The sequence below is a fragment of the Budorcas taxicolor genome, chromosome 11, assembly GCF_023091745.1.
Source record: "Budorcas taxicolor isolate Tak-1 chromosome 11, Takin1.1, whole genome shotgun sequence".
Taxonomy (NCBI): Eukaryota; Metazoa; Chordata; class Mammalia; order Artiodactyla; family Bovidae; genus Budorcas; species Budorcas taxicolor.
In genome coordinates this window covers 79,825,991-79,852,906 of record NC_068920.1, presented here as the reverse complement: position 1 = coordinate 79,852,906, position 26,916 = coordinate 79,825,991, and the positions used below count along the sequence as shown (strand labels likewise).

The following is a 26,916-nucleotide window of genomic DNA, read 5'->3' as shown; positions in this document are numbered from 1 at the left end:
CTTCTCCTCCGCCAGAGTCCCCGCCCGCCGCGCCGGAGCCTTGCCGGGTTAGATCGGGTCCTTGGGACGGAAAGAGGTGGGCGCACGAGGTTTAGTACAGGTGTCTGGGGTGCGGGATGAGTCCCTTTGTTTAGGGGCACCTGGAATTTGCATTCCAGGTCCCTCTTTGAACCGAGCGTCCAGAGTCCTTTCTTTGTGCGGAGGGAGCTGAACGCAGCCTCTCGCAGAGAAGCCACATCCCTGGGGGTGGCGCTGGGGCCGTAACAATGAACGCCCATTGTCCTCCGGGGGCCCGCAGGCCCCGCAGCGGGTGAACCCAGTCCGCCCGCTCCGGGCCGGGGCGCAGGTACCCTGGCTGGGTGGGTCGGCCGGCAGCCCGCGCCCTGCGGCGCGCCCGCCGGCCCGCCCTGGCCCGCCCCGCGCGCTGCCGGCCCCGCCCCCGCCTCCCCGCCCTTCGCAGGTTCAGTCCCGGAGTCCAGCGGCTGCACGCTCAGTCTAGCTCGCACCTTCCCTCCGACTGTTGCCCGACAGGGCGGGGAGCGCAGCCGTGGGGCCCGAACTGGGGGCGAGCCTAGAGACCCCGGCCCTGGGCGCCTGCACACCATCTCGGAGCGGATAATGCTGTGAGCGGGCGGCGAGCCGGCCGACCAGGTTGGATCTGCGCGTGGCGGGCAGGGACTGCGTGCGCCCTCGGGAGGTGTCGGTTGCGGGCGCCTGGTCCCTGGGTCAGCGGCTGGGATCCTTGGCGCCGCTGGTGAGTTGCTGCCTGCCCACGGCTGCTTCTCTGTGCGTCTGTGAGTCTGTCTCACCGGCGGCCGTGGCGGCTTCCGGCGTGCGTGGCTGCTAGGTTTGGTAAAGCACAGGGAGCGGGGATTACCTAGGGCATCACCTTTCAGCTGGTGTCCAAAGGACCGGAGGGGGCACAAAGCAAACTGGGAGGTGGGGGGGGGGGGGGTGATACACGCGGCACGACCGGGACGCAGAGGTTCACCTTTTGTGCCTACCACTTTTCAGGGTGAGGCTGCGCGGCTACACTGCACCCTCCGAGCTATTGACAGCCATTCGGGGCGCGTATTGCATTTTTCCGTCTGAGAACAAGCCGCACATGGCTGCCGCTCCCCTCCCACAGTGGATTGGCATCAGGGCCGCACAAGGGCGCACGGCTCAGATCTGCCATGGCAATACCCGTTTGGTGCCCTCTCTACACTTGAGGGGCGTTGTGGCTGAGGCGCCAACATGGAGATCTGGCAGTTTGGTTTTTTTTTTTTTTTACGGTGGTTTCTGAACAACTGAAGTGTTTTCAAGATTTTTTCCCCCTTTCTCCTTGAAACTGTCTTGACACAGGCAAGTATCAGACACGTGAGGACGAATGGATCTGGCCAGTCATTTTTTCGTTATGAATTATTATGCTCCATCCCCCTCTCGACTTCGGGAGGCATGTGTTTCATCTTATAAATAGAGAGTAGCATATTTTTTGGCAGGACCTTTATACTGTACAGCCCGAGAGGTCAGTTTAAAAATAAATATGCACTTGAATGTTACATTACAGAGAGCCAGGCTGTGGCTGGGGCAAGCTGCGTGGACCGCAGCATCAAAGCCGGGAGCGCAGCTGTGTTGAAAGGAGTAAAAGCCCCAGAGTGCAGCCCAGGCTGACAGTCAAGTAATTACATTTTGTTTAAAAAAAAAAAAAAAGTGAGTGAATTAAAATGAGGGCGGGAATAGGAATGTCAGGAGGGTATTGCAACATGAATCTTTTCCAGAGCTGGTGTATTTGGGGGAGTCGCTGCTGAGGCGTGCTGAGGGTGTAGGGGGCGGTGGCGAGGGAGGTGCTGGCTAAGGGGAGGGAACTGGTGAATGTTAGGGAGACAAAGATTTCCTCCCCAACCCCCCACTCTTAGGCTTCATAATATCCTAGAGTTTCTTGGGGGTGCTGCCTTTCAAAAAAAGAACACGAATCTGGAGAGCAGCAGATGTCCCAATTTGAATAGCAAAGCCTTTCTTGGGGACTTCCTTGGGAAGCACTGGGAGACAAAGGCTCACGGTGAAGGCCTGAGGATGCCCCAGGGGTATTCCTAAAGTCAATTTAAAAGACTCCTGTAGTCTTCTAACCTCGAAAAGATCTTTCATCTAAGGAGCAGGAAATGCAACTTCTTTTCTGGACAGTTCCAGAGATCCTCTTTTTGATACCCGCTGAAATTTGTAAGAGCTCATGTTAACAATTAAGAATAAGCTACACAGGTATGTTTTCAGATTAGATGTAAACACTCTGAGATAAATTAGGGCAGTTGTGAAGTGTTTGGTATTGTCAAATGTGAAATAAGTAATAAAGACTAATAGAGAACCAAGGAACGGTTCCAATTTCTTCATTAAGTCTCCTGAAGCATGTAGGTTTCCCAACAGGCCTCACTCATTGAATAAAACACTCAGCACCAGCCTCTGAGCTCACAGATAAGAACTTTGGGGGGGGGGCGGGATTTGGAAGCCTTTCTGGATCCATGGCCATTTCTATTTTCCAGTGGTTATCATCTGCAAGAGATTTACGTTATGAATTTCATGATTGGAACATGGTGCTGTGGCAGCAGCAGCTACAGACATGAAATAAGATGAGCTCCCTTTTCCCTTAAAATCTGAGTAGTGAAATCCTGTTTTGTATCTCAATGGAACATGTAAAGACAGCTAGAGTAATGAGTGTTGCACTTTTTTTTTTTTGCTTTTATTGTAAATTTAAACGTGGTGCAAGATGAATAAATGTAAAGCCATAAAAATCATCGCAGAACTATTCATATGAGCTGGTTTGTCCTATCTGCTCTCCAGCTTTTGCTTTAAAGTGGTGTTTTATGTCCAACATGTTCACAAAAGCTGCCCTTTTTCCTTTCTAAAATTCATGATATTCAACAGTATTGGGAATAAAGTTGTTTTAACCTACATCACCCAGAGATTTTTTTACCAGGCCATAAATTTTTCACGAGCTCTTTGCCCAGTAGCCATAACATTTATCCAATGGGTGGACTTCAGTTTATAACCTGAAAGAACTCCAGGAAGACTGCTCTGATTTTTTTTTTTAATATTATTACAGTTTTTGCTTTCAGTCTGATTTTGTTTAGGCCTGGCCTAATTTCTTTCTAATCAGAATCCTGCTGACCTGTTTATTCATTGATGGATTAAGAACTTAAACTTGTTTTTTAAATCCAGTATGTTTGCCAGAGAGCAAGGGCAGTATAGCCATTTGAAACTACTAGATGGAGCCAGCCACAAAATCTTTACCAAGCTCCAAAGCCAAAGAATTCTAGTGTATCACACTGTCAGTGAATTTATATGTTAAAGCTACTTCCTACATGGAGCCTGTCAGAGTGCCAAGCCCTGTTCTTATCCTTTTACCTTGATTAACTCATTTATTTCTAATAACCTATGAGGAAAGCACTGTTACTATCCCCATTTTACAGCTGTGGCAACTGAGGACAGATGTCTTCTATAACTTGCCCCAAATTACATAAGTGAAAGTCGTGCAGTCATGTCAGACTCTTTCCGACCCCATGGACTATACAGTCCATGGAATTCTCTAGGCCAGAATACTGGAGTGTGTAGCCGTTCGCTTCTCCAGGGTAGCTTCCCAACCCAGGGATCAAACCCAGGTCTCTCGCATTGCAGGCAGATTCTTTACCAGTTGAGCCACAAGGGAAGCCCAAATTACACAATAAGGAACATACCTAAACAGGTTTATGCAATTTAGCGACACAGTATGTGCATAAATAAATGGCTAATTTTCCACAAAGATCAGCATCTCCTGCTTAAGGAGATGGGAGAAAAAACTTTGAGGTTAAGAGCCTCTGAGGCAGGCTGTCTGGGTTCATATCTTGGCCCTGGGACTTAGCTGGTATACCTCAGTTTATTGATTGCAAAATGCAGATAGTACTACTCAGAATTACATAAGTTAAATAGCACTCAGAGCATGCCAGGTGTAGAGCAGACACAATAAAAAGTTGATGCTTTCATTACTGCTTTTATTGTTTCCCTAGGTGCTTAATACTGGTCTCATTTAATATTCACAACTGCTCTTTGAGGTGGATAATATTGTTATTTTCCAGATGAAAACACAGATTCAGAAAGGTTTGGTAACTTGTCCAAGGTCATACCACTGAGTAAGGAGCAGAATCAGGTTTGAACTCAGACCTGTTTGACCTTGCCCTAAATGAATACCTCACCCTCACCACCAGAGAAAGGCCAGAGAAGTGTTAAATCTGACTCTGTTATAAGGGTTTTTTAGCCTCTGGCAGAGAACTCACTTTGCAGCACACTGTACCACTGCCCCAAGGAAGATGACAGTGATTGCCAGCCTTTGGGAACACCGTATGAATCATTATATTTTTATTATTTTTAAAAATATTTTTATTTATTTAATTGGCTGCACTGGATCTTAATTGTGGCACGTGTGATCATCCTTTCTGCATGTAGGATCTAGTTACCTGACCAGGGATCAAACTCAGGCCCCCTGCATTAGAAGCCTGAGCCACTGGACCACCAAGAAAGTCCCTGAATCGCTTTATTTATTGGAGATGGTTAAATCTCATTGTATAGTCAGTAGTCACCTGCAGTGGATCCAGCTTCAAACTAGTACTAGCAGTAACCTGAGCGGTTTAGTTTACAAAGAGTTTTACTAGGAATTTTGGGACCCAAACATGAACTGGAGTTTAGTGTGCGGCAAACATGCTTGTTAAAGTTCTGGAGGGTCAGGGATTGCGGGGTCCAGTAAGTGAGCAGGACAGTCACCTCCTTGAGACTAGTGACCACAGCCATGGTGCCTGACCCCTCAGCCCCTGGCATTCAATGGACATTTAATACACATTTCATAATGATGTTGGTCTAAGGGGAGCTAAAGCAAAAGACAGGAGCCACCAGTAAGGTGGGTAGGAAGGCTCTGTTCTTAGAGGAAGTCGGGCCTCATTCCAGTTCTAAGTTGTGCACATGACCCAGACTCTGCCAGATAAGCTTCTGGTGTGAAAGATAGAGCAAGGAGGCCTTTGAAACCTAGAGAGGTGCCCCAGATAACCCAAGGAGACTGCCTGGCCTCCAATGCCTCTGGTACTGTGGGTTTGTGATTAGCTGGGAGGCTGCTCAGACTGAAGTAGGGGTTCTGGAAAGGATGTCTTGGCTTGAAATAATCCAGGTTGTCTCAATACCAAGAGCAGTAGCCTTAGGGCTGTCTGCCTCCATTTTCTTCCCATCTTCTGCCCCATCCTCTCAGGGTTACAAATCAAAATGGATCCCACAGACCAGAATAAATAATATCAGTAGCCAAATACTGATGCCTCTGCAGCAGCAGACAGGGATGTTCTTTCCTTTAGGAAAAAAAAATGCCTTCTCTGGCCTTGATGCAGTTCTTGAGTGCCAAGTTTCACCAGTCTCATGGTGAAGGACGGAGTTTGACAGTACCTCTGGTGGAGGAGCAATTTTTTAAAATCAAAGCATACAGTGTTATAATACAAATCATATTGATATTAAAAAGTCTGCTATTTCTGAATAACCAAGAGAACAGATGAGTAGTGAGTTTAAGGGCTGGTGAGTTCAAATTAGTATTTGCTTGATCAAGTCATGAATTAATAGAATCCTAGAATCTCAAAGTAAAAATTTTTTAAAACCTGGATTTTCAGTGATTTGAGTTTTATTTGTACATTTGAGAAAGTCATCATTAACCTTCTAGCCTTTGATTCTTCGCTAAACTGTCACAGAGGTCACACACCTGCAGTTAGCTCATTCAGCACTGAAAAAAGAAAAAGTGAAAGTGTTGATCGCTCAGTTGTGTCTGACTCTTTGCAACCCCATGGACCTGGCAGGCTCCTCAGTCCATGGAATTCTCCGGGCAAGAATACTAGAGTGGGTTACTATACAATACTACATCACGTGAACTCTGAGACATGAATAGGATCAAAAAGTGGTTCTTTGGGAAACCAGTCTGATAGAGGTCCCTCTGTGCAGGACTTTTCAGAGCATTTAATGTCACTGTGTGCAGTGAATCTCCACAGGGAGGAGGTATCTATCAAATCATTTTGCCCAGAGAGCAGCTGGCAGAACTAGTCTAACAGGAAACATTCTGGGAACCATGAAGCCAGAGGCAGAAGCCACATGCTGCAACCTGCCCTCCAGCCTGTTCAGGGGTACAGGAACAGAGCCACCGGAACACTCTAGAAGATGCCATTCTGCTATTTGATAAGACTCATGCAGAACTAAATGGAGACAATCACAGAGGGATTGGAGATCAGAAAGCATAGATTCTGATCATACCTCTGACCCAAGTGGAACTGTGACCTTTCAGGGTCTTATTCTCAGCTCTAAGATGAGACATTTGGTACTGGAGCATTTCAGATCATCTCTAGCTTCTAAAATCCAGTGAGCCAGGATTAGCGACATCTATGAGCATAGCAATCTTACTATTATACTAATCATGTAAAACCCTGTGTTGAAAAACAGACCCAGTGCAGAGCAGCCTGAGCCAGCATGGAAGGCAGAGAACTTCAAAGTCAGGCCTCTATTTAGACAGCTTACACATTTGGGAATCCGTCACATTCTGATGACAACCTGAAGGTCATATTTGTAGACACATCATGCCAGTGATAGATGACTGTGTGTTTAGTTGAAAAAGAGCTTTTCTGTTCAAAACCATTATAATCATTTATGCTACACACAACTTTTTAAACAAGCAAAGACATTTTTTGGTGAAATGTGGCTTTGCCATTTCCGAATATATGTGAATTCTTTCCCTTTTTTATATACTTATTTTTTAAACTTTTTAAAAAGACACGTACCATTGGTCTTTAGCACAGCAGATGAGGTTCTAAGCCCTTGACTGGCCAGCTGTGTTGCAAGGCAGATCCTTGCCCATCTCTGGGTGAGTGATGTCTGTGAAGATGTAGAAAGGAAGGGATGTAGAGGAAGCCATTGAAATTCTCCAAGCGCTCTCCTGGCTCTAAACAGCTGTGATCCTATTGCTGCTTCTCCCCCCCCCCCCCCCCCCCTTGTATCTTAGGCATTTTCCATAGTGTCTTATACCTTTTCCTATTTTAACACTTAATATGTTTAAATTTTCATTTATTGATCCTTGTGACCACCTAGAATATTGGCTTCATAAAAGTAGGGACTGAACCTAGTTCAGCTTGGCACTCATCTTTTTTATACTAGGAGTTAATGAAAAAAGGAAGAATCTCGTCCTACTCATGTTATTTTCTCTTAGAAGTTGCCAAGCCAGAAATCCTTTTCAGTTACCCACCTTAAGTCTGACCATGGTAAAATAATTTCTTCCTAGGCTACCAAATGTTCAAATTCCAAGGAAGCACCTCTAGCCCATCCAAGGTACTTTTGAAATTCAGGCCACCACCAGAACTTCCTCAAAGTCTTCTTGACCGGGCCGTTGCAACCTGCATGGAAGCTTTCTCGTGCCCGGGTATGATTGCAGTAGCTCGGTACCATGTGTCCACTCAGAGCACAGGCCGGGCAGCCCCAGGGGTGGAAGGATGAGGGTTATGCCCACCTAGACTGCTCAGCCATGCCTACATCAGCCATTCATCATTGGTATGCTTACCGATCATCTATCTCCACGCTGGGATGTCCTCTCTGTGAGCACATCGTCACTGTAGCCTCAGTTTCTGGGGTACTGCCTGGCACTCAGTAGGTCCTCAGTAGATGTTTGTTGTTGAATGAATGTTTCAGAAGGTGAGTCACTAGCCAGGAACTGGATGAGGCAAGTGGAAGGCTCTCTCCAAGGCCTGCTGCTCGCTGAATGAATCAGCTCGAGCCACATGTCCTGCTGTGCACGGCATAGCGCCAAACTGAAAACTCTTTTCCTGCCCTCTGATGACTTCAGAGCGAAATGTCTTCCAAATGAGGGTTGATTTTTGGCCATATATAAGTTTAGTAGAAGTTGCATTCATGAGTGGATTTTGTTCTGTATTCCTCTTAAAGAAGCCCTTAAGCTGTGGGCTCAACTGACAGGGCAGGTAGACCCCCCTGCCAGCCCACTGAGCTCTCTGTCTCAGGGGCAGCATGGGCAATGGAGCAGTCAAAGGGAAAGTTGCTCAGTCGTGTCCAACTCTTTGCGACCCCATGGACTATTCTCCAGGCCAGAATATTGGAGTGGGTAGCCTTTCCCTTTTCCAGGGGATCATCCCAACCCAGGGATCAAACCCAGGTCTCCTGCATTGCAGGCAGATTCTTTACCAGATGAGCCACAAGGGAAGCATAGAGCAGTGATGTCTTCCCGATTCCAGTTTTTTCTCAGAATGAGGAATTTAGACAGTTGGCTCTCTGTATCTGTAGGTTCTGCATCTGTGGACTCAACCAACCACAGATCAAAAACTTTTGGGGGGAAATAAAAGTTCCAAAAGCAAACCTGAATTTGCCATGTGCTAGCAACTACTGACATTGTGTTGGGCATAAGTATCTAGAGATGACTTAAAGGGTATGGGGAGGCTGTGCACAGGTTAGATGCAAATACTATGCCATTTTACATAAGAGGCTTGAACATCTGGATTTTGGTATCCATGGGATGTCCTAAAACTAACACTGGACAGATACTGGGGGATGACTATACTTGAAACCAGACCATTTCAGGTTTCACATTATTTAAAACAATCAGTTTGGGTAGACAGGTCCCGAGTAAAGTTGGGAAAAAATTCTGATGGTGAACTTTCAGCTCGTCTTGTTCCTTGTGCAGCTCTAGGTTTGGGGATAATTAATAACAATAACTATATCTCCCATTGATTGTAAGTTCGTTGCTTCACAGGACTTTGTCAAGCATCTTATGTGTTTGTCTCTCTCACTAGCTCCACTCCACAGATGCGCAAGCTGAGGCTTGCAGAGAAAGGCACTGGCATTGCCTAATACCCTTAACTTAATGTGAGGAAAGAGGAGAAAAGATAATGAAAATGCTACAAGCTAGTAAAAAATATTTTAATTCTAAGGATAGTCTTAACTTCATTAAAAAAAAAAAAAAGACATGTTTTTCTTAAAATTCCCTAGAAGCTAGATGTTTCTGCAAACATACAGAATCACAGAACTCTAACATTCATTTTCTTTATTAAGTATAAATAAACTTCAAACACAGATCTATGATTCTAACACCTATCTGTGTATATATGAAGTCTACACGCACATACCAGGGGCTGCTGCTTGAAATGAGACTCATAGGTATCTCCGCTAACTCCTCTCTCAGTGCAGGAATGCTCTCCTTCTCTCTCCTCTCTGGAATTGTTACCAGTCTCGGACTCAGCTGGAAAACTTCCCCTGATGGGCCTCTCTCATTCTTCAAGCTGATTAACTCAAGTTGGTTAGACTTCCTCCTATCCAGCCCCACCTGCCCTCTCCTTGAACCCTAATCACACACCTAATTCTTTTCAAGGGATGGTACTGGTTTCCTTTTACCTGATAGCTCACCAAATATTTAAAGAAAATAACTGTATGCCCTTAAATTTTTCCTTATCTGATCAATAAGTGGCAGTAATTTTCCTAACTCAAAGGAGTCCCACTTGTTCTCAAGGCTGGAAGAGTTGCACATGGAGATAAAGGATACATGTGTATGCATAGAAGTTCGCTTCCTGTCCTGTTGACAGAATTACTCTCTAATTAAGCTGAAATTAAAAGACACTTGTTCCTTAGAAGAAAAGTGATGACAAGCCTAGGCAGTGTATTGAAAAGCAGAGATCACTTTGCCCACAAAGCTCCATCTAGTCAAAGCTATGGTTTTTCCAGTAGTCATTTATGGTTGTGAGAGTTGGACCTTAAAGAAGGCTGAGCACTGAAGAATTGATGCTTTCAAATTGTGGTGCTAAAGAAAATTCTTGAGAGTCACTTGGACTGCAAGGAGATCCAACCAATCAATCCTAAAAGAAATCAACCCTGAATATTCATTAGAAAGACTGATGCTGAAGCTGAAGCTCCAGTACTGTGGCCACCTCATGGGACAAGCCAACATAATGGAAAGTATCCTGATGCTGGGAAAGATTGAGGGCAAGAGGAGAAGGGGATGACAGAGGATGAGATGGTTGGATGGCATCACTAACTCAGTGGACATGAGTTTGAGCAAACCCCAGGAGATGGTGAAGGACAGGGAAGGCTGTTATGCTGCAGTCCATGGGGTTGCAAAGAGTTGGACACGCCTTAGCAACTCAACAACAACAATGCTTGAAATAAGAATCCTTTCCAATTGTGGAGCTTGTGCACAGGGCAGACACAAACCATTTTAGCCCCATCTGCAATCATACATTGGTGACTGCTGCAGACAACATTTAAGGAGAAAATGGACTGATTATTTGGGCAATTAGAATGGTTCCCCTCCTTCATATTGCATTTCAGTAGATGTTCTGGTTTTTCATTAGAGATGAAGATGCTTTGTGCTTGCATAACACTCTATGAAGATTGTTAATTAAAAAGATTCTCATACTTAGCTCTTATAATCACAAGAGATAGATGGGTTTGGGGTGACTATCCCCATTCACACAGGAGGTAACTGGCCCCTGTATGGTCTGGCATTTTATAAGAATCCTATAGCTTTAGCTCAAAGTTTCTTTCCGCCCCTAAGGCCTAGAATAGCAGCAAGAGTTCTTTCTACCATTTTGCTTGCCCGTGTGTTCATTCATTTAATGATATTTTTTTTAAGTACATGATCTGTGCTAGTGACACCTTAATATTCAAAACAATCCTTTTCTATAGAATATGCATTAGAGCTTCTCACAGGTTCCCATACATATATTGGGCCAAAAAATCCAGTTCAGTTCAGTGGCTTAGTTGTGTCCGACTCTGCGACCCCATGGATGGCAGCCCGCCACGCCTCCCTGTCCATCACCAACTCCCGGAGTCTACTCAAACACATGCCCATTGAGTCGGTGATGCCATCTAACCATCTCATCCTCTGTCATCCCCTTCTCCTCCCACCTTCAATCTTTTCCAGCATCAGGGTCTTTTCCGTTGAGTCAGTTCTTTGCATCAGGTAGCCCAAGTATTGGAGTTTCAGTTTCAGCATCAGTCCTTTCAATGAATATTCAGGGTTGATTTCCTTTAGGATGGACTGGTTGGATCTCCTTGCAATCCAAGGGACTCTCAAGAGTCTTCTCCAACACCACAGTTCAAAAGCATCAATTCTTCAGTGCTCAGCTTTCTTTATGGTCCAGCTCTCACATCCATACATGATTACTGGAAAAACCATAGCTTTGACTAGATGGACCTTTGTTGGCAAAGTAATGTCTCTGCTTTTTAATATGCTGTCTAGGTTGGTCATAACTTTTCTTCCAAGGAGCAAGGTCTTTTAAAAAATCCAAGTTCCCCTTTAATCCATTTCATTTTGAAAGAAGTCAGCATGCAAGCCCATTGTTTCTCCTGGGCCTCATTCTGTAAGATTGACTTAAATGTAACTAGTCAGTCTGCATTCCTGGGAAATGTATTGTCAAATTTTTCTAGAGTCTTGCCTGTCTCTCTGTTTGCACATGGTAGTGGTGGATGGAAGTCATTTCCTTTTGAAACATCATGTCAACAAATATTCTTTGCCTTAATCCCAAAGATCTTGTATGAGCCTGTAGAATTAACTGTGGCTTGCATTGATAAGCTGTTAAATTCTTACCCTGCATGGATAGAGAAAGGAGAAATGAAAGAAACTCTTTACCACAAGAAAATAGATGACAGCTCCTTGCTCCGTGGTTTTCTCTCTTTCTTGTAGGAGTCACAGAGAGACTCAGCTTGCATTTTCAGTAAGACAGGTAGGGTTAAAGAGGAAAGAAGTCAGGACAGTCTCAAGCTTTCTCATTTGTTCATTCAACATTTGTTCAAGACCAGCTATGAATTATAGTTCTCCCCCCAGGAGAAGGCAGCCTTGTGGAGCAGACAGTAGTAACTGCAGTATAGTATGAGAGCTGGTGGGGTAGTTGAGTTGCTAAGTCACGTCTGACTCTTCTTGTGAGCCCATGGACTGTAGCCTGTCAGGCTCCTCTGCCTATGGAATTCTCCAGGCAAGAATACTGAAGTGGGTTGCCATTCCCTTTCTCCAGGGGATCTTCCCGACCCAGGAATAGAACCTGGGGGTCCTGCATTGCAGGCAGACTCTTTACCAACTGAGCTATGAGGGAAGCCCAATGACAGCTGGTAGGTTGAGGTATAAACAAGATAGTGTGGACCACGGGATCTGGCTGGACTTGTAGCTACAGGGTTGGGTGAGTTTGCAAAAGTGGGCCTCTCCAGCTATCTTATCTCTAGGCTTTAAGGGTAGGCTTGCCACCCAAGGTTAAGGGAGCATTCTAGATGCCTCATTCTGATAGATATTGAAAGATAAAGTGGGAGGAGATGAGGTTGATGACAGTGAGACAGGTAGGGAGGCCAGTGCCCTTGTTTAGGAGAGAGATCTCAAGGGCTAGAAGTAAAGAGGATGGACAAAGTGAGAGAATAGACTTGATGAGAACGAGGCACGGAGAGGAATCCTGGGTGACAACTGGGTTCTGGATCTTGGTGACTTCCTGCTGCTTACCAAAAGGGAAAAGTATAGGAGGTGAAAGCTGAGGGCCAACAAGAGGAGGAGAGATGGCATATTCCATCAGGAAGTACCTGAGGGAAGCAAAGTAAAGTCTGAAAGACTAGAGGAGAAAAGTCCAGTGCTTCTTTCTGTGAAGGACCAGTGATTTTTAACATTTTGTTTATTTCAATTTCCAGTCCATTGTACACTGATAGCCACATCAAGTAGCTGCTTGGACCATACCCAGCTTCCGTGCAAACCTGATGATACATCCTCTCAAACATGCCCAGAGTCTGACCAGTGAGAAAAATCTACTGATCTGCATGCTTGATTACGTGAGAAAGTTTCTACAAGCTCTCTTTCAATTTCTTTCCATATCTCATCATGGACTGACCCTGGTGCACAGACCCACTTTGAGTTTCACTGGTCTAGACTAAGGCATGTGTAGGCTGAAGACTCCAATTTGGAAGTTAGCATTAGAGATGGTGGTTGAAGCCGAGGACAGGGGTGTGACTGCAAGGGGACTGTTCAGAGTTGGGGGATGGACAACCACTGTCCAACCCTGTGAAAATGCCAACGTCTAAGGCATGGGTTCCAGCTTTTCCCATAAAGCATCAGACACATAGAGGCTGTCACACTACTCAGCTCTGACCTTGTCATTGGAAAACAGCTCTTCCAGGGTTTCCAAACCTCAGCACTACAGAGAATTGGGGGCAGATAATGTTTTGTTATGGGGGGCTGTCCTGTGCATTGTACAGTGATTCTGACTTCTGTTCACAAAAATGCCAGGAGCACCACCACCTCTACAAATATGTCTAGATACTGCCAAATGTCCAGGGGTGGGGGGCACAGAATCATCTTCAATTGAACTGAAGATAATACATAAAAGAAGGAGCACTGGTGTTGTTCCAATAAAGCTCTATTTACAAAAACAGGCACAGGGCTGGATTTGACTCACCTGTCATAATTTGCAGACCGTTGATCCAAGGGCTGGCCATAGGGAAAACTAAAAGTGCTTATTCAATAAGTTATAAGGGCATCCTGTGTTCACAGCCCAAGAGGAGGCTCTGTAAGTGATCCAACATCAAGAGGAGATTGTTATCATGGCAGCACTTTTTTTTAATACCACTTTTGCCTACCTTATTATGGCGCTTACTACTTACCAGGAGATAGCAGGTAAAAAATCGTAAAATCCGGGAACAGGAAAGAAAGCAAGTATCAGCTCTCTAGGAGCCCTGAGAAAACCTCCAAGTAAGGCAGTAATGAGCCTAGATTGCGTGAGGTGAGTTCGAGAATTCCTGCAGGAAGGAAGTGACTGAAGCAGGTCTTGGAGGATGTTATGAATAGTGGTTGATGGTAAGGAGGTGGGAGGACAATTCACGTAAGAAACACAGGGTTCTTGGTTTCAGAAAGTCAAGAGGGAAGTGAAGTGTCAATAGCAAGGGAAGGGAACCATTGTCCCGATGAAAGCCTGTGGGTGTACAGGGCCCCCCGGTGCACAGCCATGATGCACGTGTTTCCTCTGGGAAAAAAAATTAATGGCACTTAATGTTTTTTTCTCAGAACAGGATATTTGTTTTTCTCCTGGAGACTCAGGGGGCTTTTATTACCTCAGAATTTTAATATTTTGGTGTTTCTTTCACATGAAGTCAAATCCCATTTGAGATTCTCTTTGACGAGGACAAAAAGAGTGAAGATCCCTAGTGAGTTGGGGAGGCTGGTGTCTGGGACCATTTTACTCATTGTTAGTTAATGACAAGGTCATATTATTATCTGACTCTTGTTGATGTTGAGATCATAGTGTATCATTTCCCCTTAGTGCTGCTGGACTGCAGGACAGATGGCCTGGAACAGCCATTCCCATTCTCAACCCATTTCCTTGGAGGTCCTCACATTAGTTTTCGAGTCAGCGGTGGTTAGAAGCACAGACAGTGGAGTTCAGCCATGGCTGAAATCCTAGCTCCTCCATGTTTTGGGTGATGGGCCTAAGACACAAGTCTGATCTAACCCTGGTTCCTAAGAAGTGTGTTCTAATACTCACCTGCCTGGCCCACAGCATGCGCTTGAGCCATTGCTGTTCACGTGTACAATCTTCAGAGGACTCAGCATTTCACATGTTATACTTTCTTGCAGACTTGGACGGAGGAATGGTTCCTAAGCACAAAGCAACTATCTCTCATCATGGAAGGCCTAGCAGGGCTTAGGGATTTAAATAACATTTCTTCATTATTTTACTTGTGTGTCACGTGTTGTGGGAGAGAAAAAGGAATAAATTAAGACCCAGCTCACGCTCACAGAAAAGCTCTAACCCTTCTCAAAAGGGATATTCATTCATGCATTCAACAAATATTTGTGTACAGATATTTATGTACAAATAACAGAGAGGAGTTTGCAGTGGAAGTGGGTATGGCATGCACTGGCCACTGCCAGGCTCCAAATATACCCACTGCTGGTGTGATGCAGAGAAGCCAAGTTTCAGTCCATCCAGTGACTGTGGATGATTGTCAAGGGCCCTAGCAGGATGGGAGGGTAGCATGGAAATCCTTATCTGTCCCCTCACCCCATTAGGGAAATAGTCAAGGTAGTCAAGGGACCTAACTTAGAGGATGTGCTATGAAGACAGGATGAAGAGAACCATGACTTATGTAGTATGAGTGAAATGATCACAGTCTGAATTTCTGGACACTTGTCAAACCTGTTTGGAACATTTGATATTCCTATTTCTGGAGTTTTCATAGAGTAATTGCTGACTTTAATATTAGTGGTTTGGGGTTTTGTTTTGTTTTGTTATTTGGTGAGCAGCTTTACTAGTGACTTAACTTGAGCTGAGTCTACAGAGCCAGTTCCTGGCTGAACATTGCTGAACACTTAAGGGTGAGGTTCTCAACCTGTATTGATTTTGTCCTTGCAGCTTCACAAACCAACTCAGATCCATTCGTTCTAGAAGCATGGAAGCAACTGATGGGAATCTTTCCATTTGCTTCATATCCACCAGCTAGAGCGTCTGCCTTGGTCCTTGTGACCAGCCCTGAGGCTGAGTCCCCTGTAAAACTAGTCATGATAAATGAGCCAGACCCTTCCCCTCTCTCGTTATAACTGCCAGGGATCCAGGTCTGCCTCAAGTCCTCCTCAATAACTCATTTTAATAGGGAGAAAGGGCGTAATGGCCTCTCTTCTAAAGTGCAGGGTCAGTACTTTTAGGTGGATGTTCTGTCTCCCAATTTTGCTTCTAAAAACCCTTTCATATAGTACAATTAGATCCTATAAACGTGAGGAGTGTACGCACATTAGTGGTGAGTCTCCCATATGGTATTTGTGGGTCTCTGTATAATCGGAGTTGTAAAAGAAAAATAAATACAAGCTATAGCTGAATCATAAAGGAGAAGTCCTTTTATAAATAATTGACGGTTGAGATGTAGCATAGACTTTCTGAGTGGATCTATAAAATGCTGTCTGCTCAGTCTGGCTATAAGTTCATTTGCATGACAGCCAGGCGGCTAAGGAACTGAGCTAATGGCATCTTATAGCCTTGCAGCATATAGCCATGTCCTCAGGTTCAGATAATATGGGGAGAGGAAAAGAATCTAAAAATAAAAATGGCATCTTCTTATCTTCTTGTGGGTGGAGTAAAACAGACTAAAAATATGGAAAGCATCCCTCCAGGATGCCATTTACCAGGGTATTCTCCGGTTACATTTACTTCTGTCTTAGGTTTTCATGTAAGTTCAATGTTGAATCTCTAATAGTATCCTTTTTTCTTTCCTCCAATTTTAAAATTCTTTGGTGCCTTGTGGTTCAGAGGTTAAAGTGTCTGCCTGCAATGCAGGAGACCTGGGTTCGATCCCTGGGTCAGGAAGATCCCCTGGAGAAGGAAATGGCAACCCACTCCAGTATTCTTGCCTGGAGAATCCCATGGATGAAGGAGCCTGGTGGGCTACAGTCCACGGGGTCGCCAAGAGTTGGACACGACTGAGCAACTTCACTTTGGTCCAGGGAAGCGCTCCTACAGAGGCCCTCATTGTAGTGATACTTTGGTATTTCTGATACAGGAGGTTGTCATCCCTATGTTAGTAATAACTGCCATCTTCAAATGGAAAGCCTTTCAGGAAGTCTGTGAGTGCTTTTTTTTAATAGGTTAGTGTGAAGTGGGACCATAAGGAAGTGAGCAGCAATGGTTTTCCCTTGTAGGAGACTCAGAGTGAACAGGGACGAGACCCCACTCGCTGGGCACATCGCAGGCTCCCAGTCAAGGCTGCTTCTGTGAAGCCTTGGCACATGCTCAGTACACTGCCCCCTCCCACCATGGCAACCCATTCCATCTTTCCAGAACCCTGGGTTCTCCCTTAGAGGATCCAAAATCTGTTTCCCTTTAGCTTCTGCCTTTGTATCCCTAGGGCCTGTCATAACAAGTTAATCCCTTTTCCATTACAGTTCAATGAATCCTTCAGATCCCTAAGGATTCCTGTTCCCTCTGTATTTGAGTTTTCTTCAAGCTGCTCCACTCTACCTTCTCACGTGTCCTGAGTCCTGTCGTCTCCCGATTGGACTCCTGGGAACATGTGGAAACATGTTCCAAATCACCCTTATCCCTTTCAAGTGTGGAGCCCAGGGTGAAATACACTTTTCCAGGGCATTCTCTCCCTTGTGTTTCCCTGTGTTAGCAGTGGAGAGAAATACCCCAAAGGCAGTGGTGGGTGGGGAAGGGGTAGCGGGTTCCTGGCTGAGTTAGCATCCTTCCCTGGGACTGTGGATTCAGGCACAAATGAGGAATAACTGAGCATTTTTGTTTGGGGCCAAGAGGTTGCAGCGGTGCAGCATCTAGGAGCTGGGAGGAAGGGCCTGCTGATTCTACACTGAGACAGAGCAAGAAGTGAGCAGAAGCTGGGGGGTCCTTCACGGATGTGACAACAAGCAAGAAAGGGGAAGTCCAGCCCAGACTCACTTCCCGCAAGTCGAAGAAAGGAAAAGGCCCACAGGTCCCTCAGGACAGACACACAGACACACCCCTCACCACCACCTGCCCTGTTTCATGCATTTGTGTTTTAGATTAACAACCTATTGTTCGGGATGCAAGAATTTTTGTTTACCCTCTCTCTCCCCTAAGAATTAATCTAAAAGCAATTAGCAGACAAGCCACACATTCCTTTCTTAAAATAAATGGACTTTTAAAAAATCTCAACCCCTTTGTTCTTTTCAGAGCCCTGTGACTTGCCAGTACTGCCAGCTCTGGTCATCTAGGGAGTGATTTTTCAGGGTGTAACTTCTTCATAACCCTTTGCTTTTCTCCCACCTCCTGTCTTAGTCTTCTTAGCAACATTCTCTTTACCAAAAAGATGACAAGGACGTGAAGCAAAAGGGGGCCACTTCAGTTTTCTTTCTTCATAGAATTATTATTACTATTAGAATTATTATTGCTGTGTTGATTTCTCTTATTAACACTGTCACCTGTGTGAGAAACTGGAATTGTCTAGTCTGGTATCGGAATGACCACCTGACACTCTGCCTTTCTTATCAAAACCGTTTCTTCAACTTCCTCTTGAGCCCTTTTGTGTCTTGGAACCCTTAAGCTTCTCACAAATTCCTGAGAGTGGGGACCTGTGTCCTTGCAGCTGGACTCCATGCCCACCCATCCCCACCCATCCCCACCCATCTGCCAGACACCCTCTCTAACCTTGACAGAGAGTGACAGGCAACTGACTGAAGAGTTGAAACCTTTCGTTGGCATATCTATCCTCTCCAGTGCCCAGGAGCTAGAACCTCTGATTTCAGAGGAATCTAATTTCCCAGATGAATATTATGTCAAGTGTCATCTGGGGAAGGGTGGGGGGGTGGTGGGGGGGGGGGGGGGTAGAGGAGCAAACAGTGATCCAAAAACTCCCGGAGAAAGGGATTAGCTATCTTGGAGGGTTCAGATTTCAGGGTCAAGGGGAGAGTTTTGAGAAAGGTCTACACATAGGATGGTTGGTTTCTCTCTCATTTTCTTTCTTTCCTTCCTTTCTCTCTCTAGTCCTTCATCCCTTCCTCCCTTCCTTTCCCTCTTTCAAAGACAGTAGGAGTGGAGGAATGATAGCAGTGCAGAAAAGCTGACCAGCAGGAGAGCCCTGAGTGTGGAGAGTTAGTGATGGCGGTAGAGTTCTGATGCTTTTCATTTGGCTCATGGAGCACCCAGGAGGCCTCCCCTTCCAGCTCTAGTCAGGCCTATGAGCCCTTCTGGTTCAGTTCTTCCTCTGCTCTCCTCTTCTCACACTTTCTCCTCTTGGGTGTCCCCCTGACTCAGAGGCTCTCCCTCTGATTCATCCCTTGCTCTGTCTGCTGCCACGTGGGTCAACCTCCTGGAGCCCAAGTCTCCTTTTCAGAAGTGGAGAGGAGGGACAGGATTTTGTGTTATTCCACTATAAGAAGCTGTCCATCTGTGTGGCCACCACCTCTCAAGACAAGGAGCTATACCCCTGAGCCCCAGCACCTCCACCTTCCCACGCTGCCTTCCATGTAGACACCCTGCTCCCACCCTTTCCCCAGTGTCCGGGTCTCTTTCCTCTTCTCATTTCCTTCTGATGAAAACCCTTCTCTTCTAATACCTCTTCCATTCTGCAAATATGGACTAGGGGTACCTCTTAGTGAAGCTCTAATTAACACAGAAAGGAGTGCTCTGTCCCAATGACAAGATGAGGCTCAGCCCTCTGGTGAGGTCGTTGTGGACCCATGCATTTCCCCTGCAGACTTTGGCTTTTGAGCCCATTTTCCCATAGTCATGTTTGTATTACGATCAATAACTTATAGGTTGGGTAGACTTTTCAGGACCTGTGTATAAAATTGTCCCTGCAGGAAAGTGCAGTCTGAGCCCGAAACAGCTCTCTACTTCTTTTTTGTTGTTGTTGTTTTAAATAGCTCATTCACTTGTGTGGTTCAAAAATCCAAAATCATGAAAGGATATACAGTGAAAAGTTTCTCTTCTACCCTTATCCCCTTCCACCTACTTTCTCTGCCTTTGGGCATTCACAAGCCGGGACAGATGTTATCTGTGCACTTTGGCACCAATCTTTTTTTACTTTGAAGACACATATCTTTGAAGCTGTTTCTATATCAACATATCAGGAGCTGCTTTGTCCTTTTGTAGACCATGTAATACTCATTTGTATGGATGTACCTTAACTTGTAGAATCAATCCTCTAAAGGTAGACAATTAATTTGTTTCCAACTCTATTTTTTCCTTTTTTTAAAATTTTGTCTACACAGTGTAGCTGGTGGGGTCTTTGGTCCCCAACCAGCAACTGAACCCAGGCCTTCGTCAGGGAAAGCTCTGTGCCCTAACCACTGGACCATCAGGAAATTTGCAGTTGTTTATAACTCTTGGCTGCTATAAACTATGCTGGAGTGACAGCTTTGTATATAATATTATTTCCTTATTTCCCATATACATAAATTGGATAAACCTACGTAAGTGGAATTCTGGGCTTGAAGGCATGTGTTACGTAGTTTTCATAGATAACCGTCTTCCGCTGGGGCTGGACCAGTGTGTGCTTCCCTTCTCTTATTAGCCCAGCGTGTTATGGCATTATTATATCTTACACAGGTTTTGGAAAGCACCCCCTTTATCATTTGGAATTCAATCACTGACTGAATTCCCAGGGAGCGTGCTCCTTAAGTGTCAAGACCTCTATGTCTGGAATTAAGTGAAATAAGCCTAGCCACTCGGCTTAGTGCCTGGGAGCCATGCCACCTGGCACAACCTGTGCCTCAGTGCTTTGTCAGTAAAATGGGGATGTTAACATGGGTTCCTGTCAGTGACCTAGAACACATCAAAGGCTGGAGCAGTGCCTGACACAGTGAGACACTCTCAAACATTTCCTGTCATAGGAAGTGTTGGTGGTTCCCAGGAGACCCACACATACCCGCTCCAGGACCAGATACTTTGTTCGCTATGAAGAAACTGCCTTGTCGCTTCCTGCTTTAGTGAGTGCAGAAAAGATGCTGAGCAGTCGGCCTGAGGCAAGGCTGTCCATTGACTGATAAGCCAATGGACCCAGGAACATTGAGAAAGGAGGGGGAGCAAGCGGTCAGGACAGAGTCTTGATATTGGATGGTCTCTCCTGGGATCAAGCATGGTTGCCCCTGCACTGGAAGAGGAAAGGTAACAGATACAACAGGCAGATGGGTCTGAGTACTCAGATATTTCCCCAGCATCATATCACAAACATAAACTCATCTAAAGTTAAAACTGACATTTTTGCACCAAATTTCTTTCTTTTTTTCACCCAAACTTTTAGTGAATTGGGGAGCTCCTCACCCTGGCACACAGTAGACATTCAGTACCAATTATTCTTTGCAAAGTCCTAACCCTCCAGCCCTGTCATGCAGTAAAACTGATGTAAATATTTGCAGAAAGAAAGAAAAGCGCCTTTTAAGGTATCTCCTCTCTTTTCCCACTCTGGAGAATCTACTGCCTGCAGCTTATCTAGCCTCTACTCACCAACTCTTTTCTTACTTTTTTCTGTGTTTTTTGGTTCTTTTCTCCCATCTTTGCATGCAGTCCACTAACATAAAATCCAGCTTCTACCAGACCAGGCAAGCCTCTGCCGAAGGGCCGTGGCCAGCGCCAAGCAGGGACTGAGGACTGGGCGTTCCTCCCTGAGCCTTGCAGGTACAGCAGGAGTACTCTTTACCTTTTCTCACCTTTGCTCCCAACATCCCCAGTCACTGTACAGGTAAAGGGTGAATGTGAGTGATCCAGTCAGAGTGACCAAGAAGCAGGCTGGCTGCATCTTCATGATATTTTTATTTTTCTAAAGAATCTGAAATGAATGCTATGCCTGTTCTGGCCTTGCATAATCCCGGCTCCACCAGCTGACCACACGCAGCCAGCCCTCGCCCTCGCTTGCCCCGCAGTTGTGGTGGACACACTGTATCTTTCCATGGCAGCTGCTCTGCTGGCTGTGTTGCTGAGGACACAGCTCCAGTGAGCAGCTGTTGTTCAGGGCTGCCCTCTACCTTCCGCGGCCCCAGTGCCCCTGCTGCTTCTGCAGGTGGTTACTGCATTGTGCCCAGAGGGGCAGGGAGGCAGTGCCAGCCTCCCAGGATGGCAGGGGCTTTGGGCTGTTGTGCACTTAGAGGGGAAGGGTGTTCTGATGTTTTAGCAGAAAGACCCAGGGCTTCCCCTTTAGTTACGATTACAAGACCCAAATTAGAGTTGAAACTATGAGAATGACAGACCCATAAACATATCTTCCTGTGCTGGGTTCTCCATTTACTTGCTTGGTATCAAGCATCTCTTTTCATAACATAGTATCTCCATGCCTTCCAAATCTAAAGTGGGAAGGCAGACCTGCCAGGCTCCTCCAGAGAGTGTATGGTCTTTTCTGGCAGCTTCCAGGGTAGCCTGCTCTGGTGTAAACCCTCATACCACCTCAGCCTCCTCCCCACTCCCAATGCCAGGGGCATGGGGCGGGAGGTGGGGGTGGGGGTGGGGGTGGGGTTCTCTCCAGCTCATCCTTCCCTGCCTTCTCAGGCCTGTGTGCCTGCCACTTCCTGGAGGGTACTGGAGCACAGTTCTCACCACCTGCCACAGGCAGATGAATTTAAAACTTGTGCTGAAAGGAAAGAAATATGGGGTATGGAACAGATGCAGATGGCCTCCAGCTGCTACAAAGCAAATGTAGCTCCCCTCAAGCCACCATCTAACCCAACCCTTGGAGGATTATTTATTTGCTCTGTGGATAAGGAGAGAGCCCAGTGGAAGAAGTCACAGCAGAGCCATTTCAGGAATTCCCACAGTGGGGAGGGTTTTAGCTTCTCCAGGTCAGCTGATGTAACTGAAGAGTTGAAGGATTCTTTTCAAGAGATGAAGAGGTTCTCATCTGTAAGGTGAGAGCCCCCAAACCTTCTTGCAGCCCATCACTTCTAACTGTATCATACAGCATGGGCAGGGAGGGTGTGTGAGTTTTCTACACATGTGGTGGTAGATTATAAACGTGGTGGCTTACAGTCCTACCCATGTATCATCTCCCAGTGTCTGCAGGTCAGGAGTGCAGACAGGGCTTAGATGCATAGTTACATCAGGCTGTAAACTAGGGGCTGGAGTTGTGGTCTAATTCAAGGCTCAGCTGGGGAAAGATCCATTTCCAGGTTCCCTCGGGTTAATGGCAGAATTCACTTCCATATGCCCTCTCAGTATAGTGGCTTATTTTTTCAAAACCAATAAGGGAGTCTCCCTCCAGTGTGCTGAGATAGTATCTTTTATAATGTAACCTAATCAGGGTTGTGATATCTCAATACCTTGCTTGGAATCAAGTCACAGTTTCCGCCTATTAATACAAAGGCATCAACACTAGGCAGCAACTCACTGGGGCTACTTGGAACCTTGCCTAACATAGGGAAAGGATACAAGCTTATCAGCAAATGTTTCAAAAGTACTCACAAGTGAAGACCACTTGTGAGTGATATAGGATCCCACTTTTTTCTTTGAAAAGAAGCAGTTTTGTTCTTCTCCTGTTTCAGAATGCCTTCAAATCCTAAAATTTTTTCTAGCCCTATTCTCTCTACCCCAAGTTGATTCCAGTTCCAACTTCCATAATGACTGTATGTTACTGAGCAAGCCTGTTTTGTTTTGTTTTGTTGACTCCCAAATTTCAGTTTTCTCATCCGTAAGAATGCATTTTCACTGAGATTTTTTTAGACACTAGCATTACTGTCACTTAGTAAATGATAGTTCCAGCTCCTTATGAGACTTCATTGCATTGCATTGATTTTATTTATATATAAAAGTCAATCAAAAACAAAATAGCCTTGCTGGTGTGAACATCAAAGCACAAGAGAAAATATATCTTAAATTCAGTTGTGTTTAAGGAGCTGCAGTCACTTTGGTCATGTGCTGACAGCTTAGAGGAAAAGGACTTAAAGCTTAAAAATATCCAGAAAATTTGTGTCCATTACCATGTTTTAAAAGTGCTAATATCATATGTTTGGGTTTTTTAATCTCGTTCTCTCCATTTTTTCTTTTTTCACCCTGAAGTAAGACTAAGATGAGTGGACCCTTGTTAGGATTAAAGTTTTTAATCCTACTTAATGGAGGGAAACATAATAAAGTTTGACTTCAAATGGGAACTGAAGTCCTCCATTATTTACAAGCTCTTGTGAAAAAGGCAGGCCCATGTGAGCCCTGCGTGTGTTAGTCACTAAGTTGTATCCAACTGTGATCTCCATGGACTGTGGCCCACCAGGCTCCTCTGTCCATGGAATTCTTCAGGCAACAATACTGGAGTGGGTAGCTGTTCCCTTCTCCAGAGGATCTTCCCAACCCAGGGATCGAACCCAGGTCTCCTGCATTGCCGGCAGATTCTTTCCTATCTGAGCCACCAGGGAAGCCCAAGGGACCCCTGAAGGGGCAGCCAGTTTTAACCTGCTTTGGTTTCTCTTCCAGGTTTCTCCCTGCTGTGGAAGAGGTTGAGGATGTGAGTGGCTCTCCAGAAAGGCCTGCTTGCGTCCCGGAAGGCCTCTTAGCTTCCCTGTTTCAGAGCCACTTCTGGAGCTATTTGAGAAAAATGATGTGACAGCACCTATCCAAAAGGATATTGGGAAACTTGGAACATCCGTGAAGAAAGTGGTCCTCTTTCCCTGTTACAAAATCGACATTCTCAAACTCCAAAATGCCAGCCAAAACCCCAATCTACCTGAAAGCTGCCAATAACAAGAAAGGAAAGAAATTTAAACTGAGGGACATCTTGTCTCCCGATATGATCAGTCCGCCCCTCGGAGACTTCCGCCACACCATCCACATCGGCAAGGAGGGCCAGCACGACGTCTTCGGAGATATTTCCTTTCTCCAAGGCAACTATGAGCTTCTACCCGGAAACCAGGAGAAAGCACACATGGGCCAGTTCCCGGGGCATAATGAGTTCTTCCGGGCCAACAGCACCTCCGACTCCATGTTCACAGAAACACCCTCACCGGTGCTCAAAAACGCCATCTCTCTCCCGACCATCGGAGGGTCCCAAGCCCTCATGTTGCCCTTGTTGTCCCCGGTGACATTCAGTTCCAAGCAGGAGTCCTTTGGGCCAGGAAAGCTGCCCCGGCTTAGCTGTGAGCCGGTCATGGAGGAGAAGGTTCCAGAGAAAAGCAGTATGTTGGAGAACGGGACGGTCCACCAGGGGGACGTCTCGTGGGGGTCGAGCGGGTCCGCATCACAGTCCAGCCAGGGGAGGGACAGCCACTCCTCCAGCCTCTCCGAACAGTATCCCGACTGGGCAGCGGAGGACATGTTTGACCATCCCGCCCCTTGCGAGCTCGTCAAGGAAAAGACTAAATCAGAGGAGTCCCTCTCTGACCTCACGGGTTCCCTCCTGTCCCTGCAGCTTGATCTCGGGCCCTCCTTTCTGGATGAGGTGCTGAATGTCATGGATAAAAATAAGTAATAGGACACCGCCGGGCCCTTTTCCTTTGGTGTAAAAGATACCAAAAGACAGAATGGAAGAAAGCTAACCACAGAGAGGAGAGCTTCACTGGCTATACTTGCTGTCATGGGATGGGTTTTCTAAAATAACCTTCCTACAAAATATTTTTTTACCTGGTATACCCTGTTTGCAAAAACAGTATAAAGGAAAAAAAACAACAACAACAACTTGTCCTGGCAAAAGAGAGGAAGTGAGTCAGAACCCATTTTCAGTGGGCCATGCTGAGGTGCAGCTCACATTTTTTGTTTCCAGACAGTGAGAAATCTGGCTTGGCCAGGACTGGCATTACTTAGCTATGAAGGGCTGTGCCAGTCACATTAAGGACCTTTACAGGACTCTGGCATTTTCTGAGCAAGAGGAAGTCAAAATTTATTTAACACCCACGCCTTTTTTTCTAGACTCTTTTCTATATTATATGGTTTGGGCTCACCATAGCAAATTCTTCAGTGTTAAAACTTTTCTCTTGTTTCCACGTTTGAACAACATTATGGGTTTTGGGGATTTGCTTGTAGCTCTTATATATCCCTATATGTTATATCTATATTGCGAAATTTTGACTGTCAGCTACGTGTTGGTAAGACACAAGCGAAGTATTACTGTAACTAAGTTATTTTTAAAGTTAAAATATATTTTTATGTGCCTTTGGCTTTTTATTGCAAAGTCTACATTTTATAGATACTACATCAAATGTGGTCATTTGACTTTTTCCATTGGGTTCCATTGTAAGCTGTGTATGTGTATGTTTGGAAAAGTGTACTCATACTTAGCTTTATTATTATTTTTTCTTCATCTATTATACTTTTCACAGCAGCCAACAGTGGATTGTAAAGTGTAAAGGCACAGGTTACTCACAATGCTTCTGCAGAGACTGTGGGCTATACCACCTGATGTTCTTTGGAAATATGGGTATTTTAGTACAGTACATACTTGCATTACATAGGTACTTCATACAACACAATAAAGAGTAAATGTTAAAATCAGCTTGCTTGGTTATAGTACTAAACAAAAACATAAGACAAGAGTTATATTTTCCTGACATCCAGGGCTAGAAAAAATTGCTTCTGTAAAGTGTACACAAGGCTTTAAATGAGGTAAGAGGTGTATTCCACTCACTCAGTAATTATTATTTTGATTATTATCCAGAAACAAGGCCCTTCAATTTTAGGAAAACTGAACATGTGAGATGATTTTTTTTTTTTTTTTTAGGCAATACTGATGCCACCCTCTCGAAAAACTCATTTCCGTGAATCTCCAACCTAAATTTAACACAGTAAACTCATGCAGGCCTAACCCTGTCTCTACCAGATGGATGTCTCCTTGCTGTGGGTACCATACAGACAAGATTAAGGAGGCCAAAAAGAGGGCAGTAGAAAACACTTGGCCCCCAAAGAGACAGAGATGCTCTGAGAATGTTGGTTAAGAAACAGGAACAGGAAACGTGCACGTCGATTCCTGTCCTTGTCAACCACCCTTTCCCCCTCCAAGACAAACACTCGCACACAAAAACTTTATTTCTCCTTGAAATGTATCCCTGAAATGACTACTGCTTCCAAACCCTTCAGCAATTCTCTCACCATATCCAAAATTGTTGCAATTCTGTCATCTGGTTAGCTGAAATAACCTTTGAGTTAGAGGTGAAACACAGTAGAAGAGGCAACAAGCTCCCCCCGTGCACTGAGTTCTTGCCTTAATTTCCCTGCTGTATTTCTACCTCACGATTTTCCAGTGTTCTTTTTCTGCTAGACCACACTCACTCATGGTTCAAGTTCCACACAGAGACTTCCCAGACTCTTCTAAATCTTATGCATGAGCAAGAGTCCAATATATCTCATCATTTTTAAGCACACTCTTTGAACACATCTTAATTTTTTTACTGATCATATTCTCATTTTACTCTTCATCTGCAGATTAAACTCTTAGGTGAAATGACAAGGAACATCTGTGCATTTCCTCTGCTCCCTCTGTGACAGGTAGAGAGGACAGCTC

General features: G+C 45.2%; 1 protein-coding gene across 3 annotated transcripts; it reads left to right on the top strand.

Moving 5' to 3' along the window:
• Positions 1 to 28: 28 nt before the first annotated feature.
• Positions 29 to 25,889, top strand: CDC42EP3 (CDC42 effector protein 3). 3 transcript variants are annotated; one of them, XM_052648753.1, is made up of 3 exons: positions 29 to 76; positions 532 to 754; positions 23,901 to 25,889. In XM_052648753.1, exon 3 carries the CDS (start codon positions 24,127 to 24,129, stop codon positions 24,889 to 24,891), a length of 765 nt encoding a protein of 254 aa, XP_052504713.1. In that variant the 5' UTR covers positions 29 to 76; positions 532 to 754; positions 23,901 to 24,126; the 3' UTR covers positions 24,892 to 25,889. The 3 variants fall into 3 exon arrangements, with proteins under 3 accessions (XP_052504713.1, XP_052504712.1, XP_052504714.1); XM_052648752.1 differs by lacking the exon at positions 29 to 76 and having other exon boundaries at positions 510 to 754; XM_052648754.1 differs by lacking the exons at positions 29 to 76; positions 532 to 754 and adding an exon at positions 12,744 to 12,819.
• The last annotated feature ends 1,027 nt before the right edge of the window (positions 25,890 to 26,916 follow it).